This window comes from Pristiophorus japonicus, chromosome 22 (assembly GCF_044704955.1).
Source record: "Pristiophorus japonicus isolate sPriJap1 chromosome 22, sPriJap1.hap1, whole genome shotgun sequence".
Classification (NCBI taxonomy): Eukaryota; Metazoa; Chordata; class Chondrichthyes; family Pristiophoridae; genus Pristiophorus; species Pristiophorus japonicus.
In genome coordinates, this window is record NC_091998.1 from 18,252,362 (window position 1) to 18,269,536 (window position 17,175).

General features: G+C 48.9%; 2 protein-coding genes across 6 annotated transcripts in view; one reads left to right on the top strand and one right to left on the bottom strand.

Moving 5' to 3' along the window:
• Nucleotides 1–17,175, bottom strand: part of LOC139234881 (erlin-1-like) — an 843,171-nt gene that overhangs the window by 399,766 nt on the left and 426,230 nt on the right. The gene's annotated exons all lie outside the window — the stretch shown is intronic.
• The window catches only part of LOC139234878 (adenosine kinase-like), a 274,129-nt gene continuing 262,825 nt past the window's right edge, over nt 5,872–17,175 (top strand). For 4 of the 5 annotated variants that reach the window (XM_070865696.1, XM_070865692.1, XM_070865693.1 and 1 more), the window contains exon 1: nt 5,873–5,980. Coding sequence is in view for 4 of the 5 variants with exons in the window: in XM_070865692.1 (XP_070721793.1) it covers nt 5,907–5,980 (74 nt within the window). In the remaining variant the exon portion in view is untranslated. Of the gene's footprint in view, nt 5,981–17,175 lie in introns of all 5 variants that reach the window. The other variant, XM_070865697.1, reaches the window with a different exon arrangement.

Consider the following 17,175-nt stretch of genomic DNA (forward strand, 5'->3'; position numbering starts at 1 on the left):
TTATCGGGACCTACTATTGTCTGCCAAAACTGCTGAATATTCCAGGATCATTCTGGAATGCAAAGATAACCCCTGGATACCACTGCTAACCGTCTTCTCAAACCCCTCTCCCCTGTCTCCATCACACTCACCTCGAACAACAAGTGTGAGGAGTGTCATGTATTCAACTATCATTGTAACCCATGTATAAGTTGACCCAAGTTGTACACCTTGAGAACATTGACCACAAGGGGTGTACTTGTGGGAGACACTCCTAGCCTGGACTTTCAGGTATAAAAGGGGAAGCTCCACCCACCTTCATCACTTGAGGACTTGGTAATAAAGGTAACTGGTTACAGAGTGACCTTCTCTCAAGTATGGGCCTCGTGTGCATTTATACTGTATAGTAAGGATATATCATTGGCGACGAGAAACTGGGATTTAAACCACGCGAGCATGGCCACTAGCAGCACAGAAGAGAGGTACTGTGTTGGTGATGAAGTTGGTGACTTTATTGAGAGACTACAGCAAAGTTTTGTCACTAAGGAATGGTTGGGACAGGATTCGGCCGACAAATGCTGGGCTCATCTCCTGACAGTTTGTGGATCCAGAACGTACTCCCTGATGAAGGACCTACTAGCGCCAGAGAAGCCGGCAGACAAGACGTTCGAAGAGCTCAGTAAGTTGATCGGGGAACATCTTAAATCGGCGAGCAGCATGCACATGGCGAGACACCGGTTTTACACGCACCGACGGCGAGAAGGGAAAAGCGTTCCAGACTTCGTGGCAGACCTCCAGCGACTGGCGAGCCTATGTAAGTTCCCAGATGCATGCAGAGCAGAGATGCTGCGAGACTTTTTTACTGAGGGCATCGGGCACACTGGGGTTTTCAGGAAACTGATTGAGACCAAAGACTTGACCTTGGAAGCGATGGCTCTGATAGCCCAGATATTTATCTCAGTGGGGGGAAGAGATCTGAATGATGTATGACAAAAATCTTGGCTCAAATGTGGCAAACGACCAGGGAGTCAACATTGTTAACGCGGCATACAGTTCTCTAGGCAGACAAGGGAAATCGGACATGCCCCAGCATGTAGTCGAACCCAAAGGGGGAATTCAACAGAGACAATGGCTAGCTGAACGGCGATTCATGCCATCGCAATGGACAATGCAGCCAGTAATGGGGCCATCAACACCTGTTAATGGTGCACTTAAGGACAGTCACAGAGACAGTCAGAGACGATCGACTGGTAATGGACCTTTTGTTTCCAACAATGGGGCCTCCAGCTCATGCTGGAGGTGTGGAGGCAAACACCCAGCAGAAAATATACCTGCAGAAACTGCAACGTCAGCGGTCACTTGGCGCATATGTGCAGGAAGCCTGCAGCCAGATTGATGTACGAGGAGGACGGGCCCGATGTAAGCCCTACGAGGCCAAATGAATACTGGGGGAAATCGCTGGAAGCTGAAGTTCAGCGAGTTCATGTGGAGCACATTTACAGTTCATACACCAGGACGCCACTGATAATGATGAAAGTGCTCCTCAATGGCATCCCAGTATTAATGGAGCGAGACACCGGGGCCAGCCAGTCCCTGATGAGTATCAAACAGTTCGAAAGGTTGTGGGTGTCCAAGGCTAGGAGGCCAAAATTATTGCCGATTGACACACAGCTACGGACATATACAAAGGAGATTATTCGGTGCTAGGCAATGCCACGGTACTCGTGACCCACAAAGATTCGGAGAACAGGTTGCCACTCTGGATTGTCCTGGGGTACGGTCCCACATTACTGGGGAGGATTTGGCTTGCTGTCATGAACTGGAAATGGTGTCAATGCAATTTCTTCTGTGGAGCGAGTATCATGCTCACAGGTCCTGGACAAATTTGACTTATTATTTCAACCCAGCATCGGCACTTCCATGGGGGCCAAGGTAGTGATCCACATAAACCCGGACGCCAGGCCAGTACACCACAAGGCCAGAGCGGTGCCGTACGTGATGCGGTAAAAGATAGAATGCGAACTGGACCGCCTGCTGAGGGAAGGCATCATCTCGCCAGTCGAATTCAGTGACTGGGCGAGCCCGATTGTGCCGGTGCTCAAGGCAGATGGGTCGGTCAGGATATATGGTGATTACAAGGCCACCATCAATCGGGTGTCACTCCAAGACCAGTACCCGCTACCGAGAGCGGAGGACCTCTTTGTGGCAAACTTTTTTCAAAATTGGACCTGACCTCAGCTTACATGACCCAGGAGCTGGCGAGTGAGTTGAAGAAGCTGACCACCATCACGGCACACAAGGGGTTGTTTGAGTATAACAGATGTCTATTCGGGATTCGTTCTGCCGCCGCGATCTTTCAGCGAAATATGGAAAGCCTCCTCAAATCGATTCCAAGGACGGTGGTTTTTCAAGACGACATCCTCATCACGAGTTACGAGACTGAAGAACACCTCCACAACCTGGAGGAGGTGCTACGCAGACTGGACCGGGTAGGGCTGCGACTGAAAAAGGCGAAGTGCGTCTTCTTAGTTCCAGAGGTAGAATTCCTGAGGAGGAGGGTAGCAGCAGACGGGATCAGACCTACTGCGTCCAAAACAGAAGCGATTCAGAGAGCACCCAGACCCTGTAACATGATGGAGCTGCGTTCGTTCCTGGGGCTCCTGAACTATTTTGGTAACTTTCTTCCCAAATTGAGCACGCTGTTAAAGCCGCTACATGTGCTCCTACGCAAAGGTCGCGATTGGGTCTGGGGGGGACAGCCAGGAAAGGGCTTTTGATAGAGCATGCATTTGTTATGCTCCAACAAACTGTTAACGCTATATGACCGTGTAAGAAACTTGTGTTGACGTGCGATGCATCGTCCTATGTGGTCGGGTGTGTGTTGCAGCATGTGAATGCCAATGGTCAGTTACAGCTGGTAGCTTATGCCTCCAGAAATCTGTCCCAGGCAGAAAGGGGCGACGGGATGATAGAAAAGGAAGCGCCAGCATGTGTATATGCAGTAAAAAAAATGCACCAGTACCTGTTTGGCAGGAAATTTGAGCCGGAGACAGATCACAAACCCCTAACGTTCCTTTTGGCCGACAACAAGGCCATAAATGCGAATACATCGGCCCGGATACAGAGGTGGGAACTTACGTTAGCCGCCTATGACTACACACAGACCGGGCACTGAAAACTGCGCCGATGCACTCAGCAGGCTCCCACTAGCCACCACTGAGGGGGGCAACTGAGCATGATGCTGAGATGGTCATGGCTGTTGAAGCTTTCGAAAGTGAAGGCTCACCTATGACAGCCCGTCAGATTAAAGTCTGGACAAATAAAGACCCGCTACTGTCTTTAGTTAAGAAATGTGTCCTGGGCAGCCATGTACGGGGCATGCCCTGAGAAATTTAAACCGTTTCATTGGCGCAAGGATGAACTCTCGATTCAGGCCGATTGCCTACTATGGGGAAACCGAGTAGTCATGTCCCAGATGGGCAGAGAGGTGTTTATCAGAGAACTTTACAATAAGCACCCGGGCATTGTCATGATGAAGGCAATTGCCAGGTCACACGTTTGGTGGCCAGGGATAGATGTAGACCTGGAACTTTGTGTTCGCAGGTGCAACACTTGTGCTCAGCTGAGCAACGCACCCAGGGAAGCCCCCTTTAGCCCCTGATCCGCCAAGCCATGGTCACGCATCCATGTGAACTACGAGAATGCGAGGGCGCGATGTATTGATGTCAATGACCCTGTCTTTGTTCTCAACTACGCTGCAGGGCCTAAATGGCTTGCAGGCACTGTGATTGCCAAAGAAAGGAATAGGATTCTGGTAGTTAAACTTACCAATGGACAAATCTGCCGCAAACACATGGATCAAACAAAAAGGAGGTTCAGCAACCTCATAGAAGAAGCAGAGGAAGAACACGATTTAGAGTTCACTCCTCCACAGGTGACCGAACACCAGAACCAAGTGGAGGAGAGCCTAGTCACTGTGGGCAGTTCGGACAGGCCTGAGGCACCGCAAACAGCAGACACTCAGGCTAGCGCCCAACAACCGGAGCCCCAACTCAGGCACGTAAACCACCAGAGAGACTCAACCTGTGATCCCAATAAGACTTTGGGGGAGGAGGTGATGTCATGTATTTAACTGTCATTGAACCCATGTATAAACTGACCTAAGTTGTACACTGTGAGTTAGGTGGTGAACTTGTGGGAGACACTCCTAACCTGGTCTTTCAGGTATAAAAGGGGAAGCTCCACCCACCTTCATCACTTCAGTGCTGGAATAAAAGTTACTGGTCACAGAGTGACCTTCTCTCAAGCATGGGCCTCGTGTGCATTTGTACTGTATAGTAAGGACGTATCAAGATTGGTGTGCAAAATTAAAGCACATGGTGATAGGGGTAATGTCCTGACGTGGATAGAGAACTGGTTGGCAGACAGGAAGCAGAGTTGGGATAAATGGGTCCTTTTCAGAATGGCAGGCAGTGACTAGTGGGGTGCCACAGGGCTCAGTGCTGGCACCCCAGCTATTTACAATGTACATTAATGATTTAGATGAAGGAACTGAATTTAATATCTCCAAGTTTGAAGATGACACTAAGCTGGGTGGCGGTGTGAGCTGTGAGAAGGACGCTAAGCGGCTGCAGGATGACTTGGACAGGTTAGGTGCGTGGGCAAATGCGCGGCAGATGCAGTATAATGTGGATAAATGTGAGGTTATCCACTTTGGTGGCAAAAACACGAAGGCAGAATATTATCTGAGTGGTGGCAGATTAGGTGCAACAAGACCTGGGTGTCATGGTACATCAGTCATTGAAAGTTGGTATGCAGGTACAGCAGGCGGTGAAGAAGGCAAATGGTATGTTGGCCTTCATAACTAGGGGATTTGAGTATAGGAGCAGGGAGGTCTTACTGCAGTTGTACAGACCTCACCTGGAATATTGTGTTCGTTTTGGTCTCCTCATCTGAGGAAGGACGTTCTTGCTATTGAGGGAGTGCAGCGAAGGTTCACCAGACTGATGCCTGGGATGGCAGGACTGACATATGAGGAGAGACTGGATCGACTGGGCCTGTATTCACTGGAGTTTAGAAGGATGAGAGGGGATCTCATGGAAACATATATAAAATTCCAATGGGATTGGACAGGTTAGATGCAGGAAGAATGATCCCGATGTTGGGGAAGTCCAGAACCAGGGGTCACAGTCTAAGGATAAGGGGTAAGCTATTTAAAACTGAGATGAGGAGAAACTTCTTCACTCAGAGAGTTGTTAACCTGTGGAATTCTCTACCGCACAGAGTTGTTGATGCCAGTTCATTGGATATATTCAAGAGGGAGTTAGACATGGCGAAGGGGATCAAGGGGTATGGAGAGAAAGCAGGAAAGGAGTACTGAGGGAATGATCAGCCATGATCTTATTGAATGGTGGTGCAGGCTGGAGGGGCCTAATGGCCTATTCCTGCACCTAATTTCTATGTTTCTACCTCGTTGAACAAGCTTTTGGTCATGTGCCGTCATTTTTTCTTATGTGGCTCGGTGTATTTGTTTCGTCTTATAACACTACTGTGGAGCACCTCGGGACATTTTACTGCGTTCGAGGCGCTATCCAACTAAAAGTTGTTGTTGTTTATTTGACGTGGATGGATTTGAACAGGCTGCCTCTCAACGGTCGTGAGCGGCGGTTAAAACGTCACGGCGCCGGCTCCGCCCCCCCCCCCCGCGCGCGCGCGCGACTCGACTCGACCCGACCCGAGCGCCTCGCTGCCCCAAGGGACGCGCACGGGAATGCTGGCTCCTCCGCGGCGCGCGCAACGACTCCAGCTCCTCTTCCCCTCCCCCCGGGGCCGCGCGCCTCGACTCCTTCGCTTCCCTGGTCTGGGATGCGCGCGGGTGCGCGCGCAACCTCTCGACTCGAGCGCCCCGCCCCCTGCCCGTGCAGGGAATGAATCGGAAAGCAATGGCAGCGGATGGACCCCAGCCGGCGAAAAAACTCAAACTCCAAAACCAGACCCTCAGGTAAAAAAAAAAAATCCACTCTTCCCACATCCCACACAAAACAATAAATAACCTCGTTAACGTTTCGTGTGTTCATATTGAAATGGTAACTGCTGCTGAATTTAATCGATCGCGAATTTAATCCACCCACCCCCCTCCCTAACGTGTTTTTAAAGATTGTATTCACTGATTGTACAAAGCAAAGGGCTAAAATCGGCGAAACCTTTGGAATAAGGATAAGAAATGCTTAAAACGCGCGCATCACACGTTGTCTCGGGAGTCAGTTTCGAGCCGCAGCAGCTTTTCCTTCACTTTATATAATGCATTTTATGAAAAAGCGAATCGGAGTCTGGCAAGAAACCTACTTTGCCTCGGGGTTGTTCCGAGAGCTGGTGATCTTTCTGTCGCTCCCATTGGTGTCGTCTGCACCAGGTTTATTGGAAACCCGACCACGTTGCTCAGGCTTGTGTGAGACTTCACCCCCATCTCCCTCGCTGCGCCAAAGATCAGCAAATATCCAGGCCGCTTTGAAGTTAAAAAATAACGCCAGCGGTAAACCACGTGGCTCAAACACATTTCAAGTTTGTCTAATATGCAGTTCGTCAAACTTAAAGTAGCCCAAACAAAAACGCAATTGCCTGTTGTCAGTATTGCTACTGCAACTGTAAATAATCATCGGTGCTTGGGCCCCAGCTAGTCACACTCCATTATCAATAATTTGGATGAGGGGACCAAATGTAATATATCCAAATTTGCTGATGATACAAAGCTAGGAATGCAAGTTGTGAGGAGGATGTAAAGAGGCTTCAAGGGGATCATCATCTCTTGGAATCGAGGAAGACTTGCTTCCACTCTAAAAATGAGTTCTCAGGTGGCTGTAAATTCCAATGCCACAGGTGGAGTAAACAGTGGTTAAAGGAAAGGGTGGGTGAGGAGCCTGGTTTGCTGCACGTTCCTTCCGCTGTCTGTGCTTGATTTCCACATACTCTCTGCGATGAGACTCGAGGTGTTCAGCGCCTCCCGGATGCTTTTCCTCCATTTTGGGCGGTCTTGGGTCAGGGATTCCCAGGTGCAGGTGGCAATGTTGCACTTTATCAAGGAGGCTTTAAGGGTGCCCTTGAAACGTTTCCTCTGCCCACCTGGGGCTCACTTGCCGTGTAGGAGTTCCAAGTAGAACGCTTGCTTAGGGAGTCTCGTGTTGGGTATGCGGACGATGTGGCCCGCCCAACAGAGCTGGTCGAGCATGGTCAGTGCTTCGATGTTGGCCTGAGCGAGAACACTGACGCTGATGCGTCTATCCTCCCAGTGGATTTGCAGGATCTTGAGGAAGCAGCATTGGTAGTACTTCTCCAGCGCTTTGAGATGTCTGCTGTATATGGTTCACGTCTCTGAGCCATATAAACATCATCATCCCTCGAACGAGGATGACTTGCTTCCACAAGAGTTCACAGATGTTTCAATGAAGGACCCGATGTTCCAGTCCTGAACTCCAGTTGAGGGGGTGGAAGATGCCTGTGCATGGATTTTTTTAAGGTGTGGTGACCGTTGCACATGGGCTTGACAGAGCTAGGCCTTTATCCAGTGGCAAGGGTTGAACCAGCATGACTGGAGACCTGCTCTGCTGAGACTGTACCCTCATTCGCCACACCTTCACCCATGATCTTCCAGGGCCCAGCGCTCCAACTCTATTTATAGCCCTGACCTGCGGTGGTATTCTCGCACAGATTGGGACGGGCCAGAATGAGCCATATCGGAGGGCGGGTATCACTGCTGCCCTGTAGACCACAACCTTGGTGCCAGATTTGAGGTCCTGGTCTTCAAACAGCCTCTTCCTCAGGCGACCAGGCGGTGTTGGACCTCCTCATCGATGTCTGCCCTTGCTGATCGGAGGCTCTCGAGATATGGAAAATGGTCCCCGTTCTCCAAGGCCAAAGTTGTCCAAGATAGAGACAGGCTATGTTAGTGGACAAGAAAATGGAATATAATGTGGAGAAATGTGAAGTTATCCACTTTGGTAGGAAAAATAGAAAAGTAAAATCATTTTTAAATGGTGAGAGATTGGGAAATGTTGGTGTTCAGAGGGACCTGGGTGTCATAGAAATAGGATCAGGAGTAGGCCATACGGCCCCTCGAGCCTGCTCCGCCATTTAATAAGATCATGGCTGATCTGATCATGGACTCAGCTCCACTTTCCTGTTCGCTCCCCATAACCCCTTATCCCTTTACCGTTTAAGAAACTCTATGGGCCCAAGTTTCCACACGATAAAAAACGGGCGCCCCTCCGAGCTGGGTGCCCGTTTTTCGCGCCTAAAACGGCGCCTTTATAAAAACGCGATTCTGGAGTGTTCTGCAGCTCCTTGTCTGCCTGGCGCGGCGCCCAGGGGGGCGGAGTCTACACTCGTGCCGATTTTGAAAGTGGGAGGGGGCGTGTACTATTTAAATTAGTTTTTTTCCTGCCGGCAACGCTGCGTGTTTGAGCGTTCGCGCACGCGCAGTGTGAAAAAACCATTGGCACTCGGCCATTTTTGTAGTTCTTTGTAGCTGTTTAATTTTTGAATTTTTTTTTAATAAAAGCACATTGCCATCAACACATCAGCACTTGCAGCCTTCTCACTGCCGCCCCCCCCCCCCCCCCCGCGGGAAGAACGGGCGCCTCCTCCGCCCCCCCCCCGGCGCGGGAAAGAATGGGCGCCTCCTCCCCCCCCCCCCCCCCGCGGGAAAGAACGGGCGCCTCTCTCCCCCCACCGCGGGGAAGAACGGGCGCCTCCTCCGCCCCCCCCCGGAAGAACGGGCGCCTCCCCCCCCCCCTCCCGCGGGAATTACGGGCGCCTCAGGCTGACTGCAGCATTCTCCATGCCTTCACACAGGTAGGAAGATGGTTTATTTAATCTTTTCTTTGCTTATAAATGTTTATTCAGGTTGGATTTATTTGTATAATATTTGTAGAAGTATAAATAAGGATTTATTGTAGAATTTAATGACTTCCCTTCCACCCCACCCCACCTCGTTCTGGACGCCTAATTTGTAACCTGCGCCTGATTTTTTAATGTGTAGAACAGGTTTTTTCACTTCGACAAAAATCTTCACTTGCTCCATTCTAAGTTAGTTTGGAGTACGTTTTCACTGTGGAAACTTTGAAATCAGGCGTCAGTGGCCGGACACGCCCCCTTTTGAAGAAAAAATTCTGTTCCAAAGTGGAACTGTTCTACCTGACTAGAATTGCAGGAAAAAAAATGTGGAGAATTGCGATTTCTAAGATAGTCCGTTCTCCACCAGTTGCTCCTAAAAAATCAGGCGCAAATCATGTGGAAACTTGGGCCCTTTATTTCTGTCTTAAATTTGTTCAATGACCCAGCTTCCACAGCTCTCTGAGGCAGCGAATTCCACAGATTTACAACTTTCTGAAGAAATTTATCCTCATCTCTGTTTTAAATGGGCAGCCCCTTATTCTAAGGTCATGCCTCTAGTTCTAGTCTCCCCCATCAGTGGAAACATCCTCTCTGCATCCACCTTGTCAAGCACCCTCATAACCTTATACGTTTCGATAAGATCACCTCTCATTCTTCTGAATTCTAATGAGTAGAGGCCCAACCTACTCAACCTTTCCTCATAAGTCAACCCCCTCATCCCCGGAATCAACCTAGTGAACCTTCTCTGAACTGCCTCCACAGCAAGTATATCCTTTTGTAAATATGGAAACTAACATTGCAAGCAGTATTCCAGGTGTGGTCTCACCAATACCTTCGGTAGTTGTAGCAAGACTTACCTGCTTTTGTACTCCATCCCCTTTGCAATAATGGCCAGATACCATTGGCCTTCCTGATCACTTGCTGTACCTGCATACTATCCTTTTGTGTTTCATGCACAAGTACCCCCAGGTTCCGCTGTACTGCGGCATTTTGCAATCTTGCTCCATTTAAATAATAACTTGTTCTTTGATTTTTTTCTGCCAAAGTGTATGACCTCACACTTTCCGATATTTTACTCTATCTGCCAAAATTTTGGCCACTCACTTAGCCTATGTCCTTTTGCAGATTTTTTTGTGTCCTCCTCACACTTGTACACATCCTTGCACATGAATCACTGAAAATTAACATGCAGGTACAGCAAGCAATTAAGAAAGCAGATGGTATTTTGGCCTTTATGACAAGAGTAAAGACGTCTTACTGCAATTATATAGGGCCCTGGTGAGACCGCACCTGGAGTATTGTGTACAGTTTTAGTCTCCTTACCTAAGGAAGAATATACTTGCCATTGAGGGATGGGGGGATTGCCCTATGAGGAGAGATTGGGTAGACTTGGCCTATATTCTCGAAATTTGGAAGAATGAGCGGTGATCTCATTGAAACATACAAAATTCTTACAGGGCTTGATCAGGTAGATGCAGGGAGGATGTTGCCTCTCGCTGGGGAATCTCGAACCAGGGGTCACCTTCTCAGAGTAAGCTGTCAGCCATTTCGGACTGAGATGAGGAGAAACTTCTTCACTCGGAGGGTGGTGAATCTTTGGAATTCTCTACCCTAGAGGGCTGTGGCGGCTCAGTCTTTGAGTAGATTCAAGACAGAGATCGATAGATTTTTAGATTTTGAGCGAATCAAGGGATATGGGAATAGTGCAGGAAAATGGAGTTGAGGTAGATTAGCCATGATACTGAATGGTGAAGCAGGCTGGAATGGCCGAATGGCTTACTCCTGCTCCTCATTCTTATGTTTTTAATGTTATGTTAATTCTGAAGTGTCAACTAGTAGCTCACCCTCGCCTTTGAGTCAGAAGGTTGTGGGTTCAAGTCTCACTCAAGAAACGAGCACAAAAATCTCAGCTGACGCTCCAGTGAAGTACTGTTGAAGATGCAATTAAATCGAGGTCTCGTCTGCTGTCTCAGGAGGACGTAAAAGATCCCAAACCAAGGGGGTTATCCCTGGTGTCCTGGCCAACATGTGGAAGACACAGAAACCATGCCAGAAATTGCTGGTCACAGGAATGTGGGAAGGGAGGACCTTGAGACAATCACTAGCACTAGGGGGGCAGTGCTGGACAGGCTAATGGGACTCAAGGTAGACAAGTCTCCTCGTCCTGATGAAATGCATCCCAGGGTATTAAAAGAGATGGCGGAAGTTATAGCAGATGCATTCGTTATAATCTACCAAAATTCTCTGGACTCTGGGGAGGTACCAGCGGATTGGAAAGCAGCTAATGTAATGCCTCTGTTTAAAAAAGGGGGCAGACAAAAGGCAGGTAACTATAGGCCGGTTAGTTTAACATCTGTAGTGGGGAAAATGCTTGAAACTATAATTAAGGAAGAAATAGCGGGACATCTAGATAGGAATAGTGCAATCAAGCAGACGCAGCATGGATTCATGAAGAGGAAATCATGTTTAACTAATTTACTGGAATTCTTTGAGGATATAACGAGCATGGTGGATAGAGGTGTACCGATGGATGTTGTGTATTTAGATTTTCAAAAGGCATTCGATAAGGTGCCACACAAAAGGTTACTGCAGAAGATAAAGGTATGCGGAGTCAGTGGAAATGTATTAGCACGGATAGAGAATTGGCTGGCTAACAGAAAGCAGAGAGTCGGGATAAATGGGTCCTATTCGGGTTGGAAATCGGTGGTTAGTGGTGTGCCACAGGGATCGGTGCTGGGACCACAACTGTTTACAATATACATAGATGACCTGGAAGAGGGGACAGAGTGCAGTGTAACAAAATTTACAGATGACACAAAGATTAGTGGGAAAGCGGGTTGTGTCGAAGACACTAGAGAGGCTGCAAAGAGATTTAGATAGGTTAAGCGAATGGGCTAAGGTTTGGCAGATGGAATACAATGTCGGAAAGTGTGAGGTCATCCACCTTGGAAAAAAAACAGTAAAAGGGAATATTATTTGAATGGGGAGAAATTACAGCATGCTGTGGTGCAGAGGAACCTGGGGGTCCTTGTGCATGAAACTCTTTTTGGAGTTCACCTGCAAAAACATAAAACATTAAACGGTGCCACCCGACCTGGGTGACACTCCAGACATTTACAAGGCCCTTTTTTTTCCCCCCCTTTTTTTTTGTGTTTTTCTTTTTTTGGTTTTTTTTTGGGCGCTAAAATCACAATTTTCCCCAGTGCCCCCTATAAAAGGGAAGGGGGACACTAAAAGCACCGGCAATTAAAACAAATTAAACTTAAAAACGTAAAATCAAATTAAAATTTGGTTGCCGGGCGTGATGATGCACTCCAGTCCCTCCGGTGCCCACCTCTCGCGGAAGGCCGCGAGCGTACCGGTGGACACCGCGTGCTCCATCTCCAAGGACACCCTGGACCGGATGTAAGAGCGGAAGAGAGGCAGGCAGTCAGGTTGAACGACCCCCTCGACCGCCCGCTGCCTGGACCGGCTAATGGCACCCTTGGCCGTGCCCAGGAGCAGTCCTACGAGGAGGCCTTCGGACCTACCCGCTCCCCTCCGCACAGGGTGCCCAAAGATCAGGAGAGTGGGACTGAAGTGCAGCCAGAATTTTAGGAGCAGCCCCTTCAAATAATAAAACAGGGGCTGCAACCTTGTGCATTCCATAAAAACATGGAACACGGACTCTTCCAGACCGCAGAAATTGCAGGCGGCCTGGGAGTCCGTGAACCGGCTTAAAAATTTGTTGCACGGCACTGCTCCGTGCACCACCCTCCAGGCCAAGTCCCCGATGAATAGTGGGAGGACCCCTGCGTAGAGTGCCCTCCATCGGGGACCCCCGCCTCCTCTGGACGGCAAGATGGTACGCCATGGCGTGTCCGGACGGCCGGCGAGGATGGCAAAGTTGAGGGTGTGCAGGAGCAGCCCGTACAGGAAACCCCTCCGCGCGGAACTGAAAGGCACGGAGGGGATTTCCCCGAGGCGGCTCAAGTTGTGAGGCGCTGGCCCCCGAGGGAGGTTCCGGGGTTTGGCGCCGATGAGGAATTCCGTCCGGACGGGGGTCAGTTCGGACGGGATCTCCCCACGTGCTTGAGCCTCCTCGATGCACCTAACGGAGTCAGGGCCCAGAGCTGTTTTTAGCGACTCGATGGCATCGGCCGCGTGGCGGACGTTGGCAGAGTTTAGGCGCCGCGCCAGCGTGTCTGGCGCCATCCAGCCCGCTCCTCCGCCATCGAGCAGGTCCCTGACCCTGGTCACCTCACCAGCCACAGCCCTCTCTTCCGACCGCCACATAAAACCACGGCCGTGGAGGTACGGATTCCCGAGCAGCGGTTCCTGCAGGATGGCCGCCACTCCAGCCGGCGGAGAGCTGCGCTTGGTGGAGACTTTGTTCCAGACCCTGATGAGTTCCCTGTAAAAGACAGGCAGCTCCCGGAGGGCGGTCCTGGCACCCCCCAAGTTCACAAACAGGAGCTGCGTGTCATAATTGAGGTCGCGCTGCTGGCGGAAGAAATACCTCGCCAGAGCGCACCACCTAGGAGGGGGCTCGACGTAAAGGTATCTCTGCAGGGTCTTCTCCCTCCCCGCCGCCACCCCCCAGCCCAGCGTGTGCGGATTCCATAAAATTGGCATTTTCAGAGTCGAGCAAATCCCGGGGGAAGTTGGGTATTGGCTGGGCGGGCTCAGGTTCAGCCTTTTCAGCCCCGCCCGCCTCAGTCCCCGGGACGCTCGACCCGGCGGCTACGCATTCTTCCGCTGGCCCCACGCCCCCCACGACAGGCAGATCTGCCACGCCCTCCCCAGGAGGCAGCGGCTGGGCAGCCTCGCCTGCCTCACCCTCCCCGGGGACAGATTCCTCGCGCCTACAGCGCAATTTGGGGGCGCTGGTGGGGGACGCGGGACACGCGGCGGGCACCGCCTCCTCCGCGGAGGGATGTTGTTCCCCCTCCGCCTCATTGGGGCGGTGCCTCCTTTTGTTCCTGGGGATGCGCGGAGGCAGGGAGACCTCCATGTCTGCCGAGGCCTCCCGCTCCGCCACCCCCTTTTCCTTATCTTGCCCTCGCCCGAGCCCCTCTGCGGTATTGGTCAAGGGCTCGGGCACGGGCTCAGGACACCCCGCGCTCGCCGGTGACTGGGTTGGGCTGAGCGCGGTGGTCAAACTTTCCGGCGCACTGAGGGGACCCGCCTCTAGATGTCTCGTCTTCCTTGTGCATGAAACTCTTTTTGGAGTTTATCTGCAAAACAAAACACATTAAACCGTGCCACCCGACCTGGGTGACACACCAGACATTTACAAGGCCCTTTTTTTCTTTTTTTTGGTTTTTTTTTGGGGGGGTTTTTTTTTCTTCTTTTTTTTGTTTTTTTTTTGGGCACTAAAATCACAATTTTTCCCCAGTGCCCCCTATAAAAGGGAAGGGGACACTAAAAACACCGGCAATTAAAACAAATTTAAACTTTAAAACGTAAAATCAAATTAAAATTTGGTTGCCGGGCGTGATGATGCACTCCAGTCCCTCCGGTGCCCACCTCTCGCGGAAGGCCGCGAGCGTACCGGTGGACACCGCGTGCTCTCCTTGTGCATGAAACTCTTTTAGAATCCCAAAAAGTTAGTTTGCAGGTGCAACAGGTAATCAGGAAGTCGAATGGAATGTTGGCCTTCATTGCGAGAGGGATGGAGTACAAAAGCAGGGAGGTTCTTCTGCAGCTGTATAGGGTATTGGTGAGGCTGCACCCGGAGTACTGCGTGCAGTTTTGGTCACCTTACTTAAGGAAGGATATACTAGCTTTGGAGGGGGGACAGAGATGATTCACTAGGCTGATTCCGGAGATGAGGGGGTTACCTTATGATGATAGATTGAGTAGACTGGGTCTTTACTCGTTGGAGTTCAGAAGGATGAGGGGTAATCTTATAGAAACATTTAAAATAATGAAAGGGATAGACAAGATAGAGGCAAAGAGGTTGTTTCCACTGGTCAGGGAGACTAGAACTAGGGGGCACAGCCTCAAAAAACGGGGGAGCCAATTTAAAACCGAGTTGAGAAGGAATTTCTTCTCCCAGAGGGTTGTGAATCTGTGGAATTCTCTGCCCAAAGAAGCAGTTGAGGTTAGCTCATTGAATGTATTCAAGTCGCAGATAGATAGATTTTTAACCAATAAGGGAATTAAGGGTTCTGGGGAGCGGGCGGGTAAGTGGAGCTGAGTCCATGGCCAGATCAGCCATGATCTTGTTGAATGGTGGAGCAGGTTTGAGGGGCTAGATGGCCGACTCCTGTTCCTAATTCTTATGTTCTTATGTTATCCCTCAATCAACATAACAAAAACAGATTATCTGTTCTTTATCACATTGCAATGTGTGGGAGCTTGCAATGCGCAAATTCGATACCGCATTTCCTACATTACAACACTGTAAAGCGCTTTGAGACATCCGGTGGTTGTGAAAGATGTTTTATAAATCCAAGTCTTTCTTTAAAATATCCAATTCTCAGATTTAAAAAAAACTGAAATTTCAATAAATCACCAGGAAAACTTCAATGGTGAAAACTAAGTACTGGAATTCAAAAACAAAAATGAAGTATCAGGCATATCAGGATACTAGGCGATCACAATTTGTGCAGGCTCAATAATTTTGAGAGAAATAGCGACGAATGTTGCAAACTAATCAAATCAAATGTCCCCCTCCCCTGCTAAAAAAAATTATACCTTGTTGCACAATCACGATAATCACTTGAAGTAAGTGAATGAATAGGCCCACATGGGTAATTTTTATTCAGATTCACCACTTACTACAGAGGATACATGTTGAATACGGTGGTGGATTATATAAAATTATTGAGCTTGCACAAGTTGCTTACTTGTGATTCCCTATTATCCTGATGTGTCTTCAACTTCAGAGTTTCGGTTTTTGATTTCCAGTAGCTGTACTTATTTTTCACCATTTAAGTTTTCAATAAACTGGTGATTTATTGGAACACCAGCTATCTTTAGCTTTTTAAAAAACTGGCTATTTTATAATAAGAACATAAGAAATGGGAGGAGGAGTAGGCCATTCGGCACCTCGAACCTGCTCTGGCATTCAATAAGATCATGGCTGACCTACCTCAAATCCACTTTCCCGCATTATCCCCGTATCCCTTGATTCCTTTAATATTCAAAAATCTATCGATCTCTGTCTTGAATATACTCAACGACTGAGCCTCCACAGCCCTCTGGGGTAGAGAATTCCAAAGATTCACCACCATCTGAGTGAAGAAATTTCTCCTCCTCTCAGTCCTAAATGGCCGACCCCTTATTCTGAGGGACGTGACTGCTGCCAGCAAACCAGAAGTGGGCTGCGCATGCGCGCTGCCGGTTCGTCAGGGGAGCGGGTGTGTTTTAAAAAAAAAAATTGAAATGCCACGAGAGATTGGAAAAATGTCGTGAGAGATTGAGCTGTGAGGAAAAATACCAGGAGAGATCGGGCTGTGAGGAAAAATGCCGGGAGAGATCGGGCTGTGAGTAAAGATGGCGTGAGAGATCGGGCTGTGAGAAAAAATACCGGGAGAAAAAATGCCGGGAGAGATTGGGCTGTGGAAAAATGCTTGGAGGAAAAATGTCGGACGAGATTGGGCTGTGAGGAAAAATACTGTGCACTTCTCAGATCCTCCGTCTGTTGTGGTGAATGTTTTTTTAAATTTGGGACCTGACAGTTATGTGCAGAACGCTTCTGCGCGGCTCCCAGTAGCTTCCGGTTTGTTAGCAGGAGGCATTCCGTATTCTGAGACTGTGACCACTGGTTCAAGACTCCCCAGCCAGAGGAAACATCCTCCCTATATTTACCATGTCAAGCCCTGTAAAAAAAAAAAAAAATTGTATGTTTCAATGACATCAACTCTCATTCTTCTAAACTCTAGAGAATATAGGCTTAGTCTACTCAATCTTCAATAATGAAGGGAATGATTATTTATAGTTGCAGTACTGCATAGATGGTGTGGGTAGAGTGAATTAGTTGATTTACTAACCTGAACGAAATGCCAACATCAGCTGAACTAACAATTTGAAACAGTCGAACAATTTATAAGCACATAAGAAATTGAAATAATCTTACTTGTGACATTGACACTTACAGTTTCTGTTTTTTTGGTGGTTATGTAAGGTTTTATCAGTCTTACTAAAAGAAATTCTAAAATTGTCTTATCTGTTAAATCTGAAAATTGGAAACACAATTTCTATCACACCAAGATTTGTCTTTGCATGTTTTGTTTTGTTGTATTTATGTATTTTCCCATTTATGTTCAATGCTTGCTCCCTACTTGAATACATTGATGGAGGATGCCATTCTGAAACTGT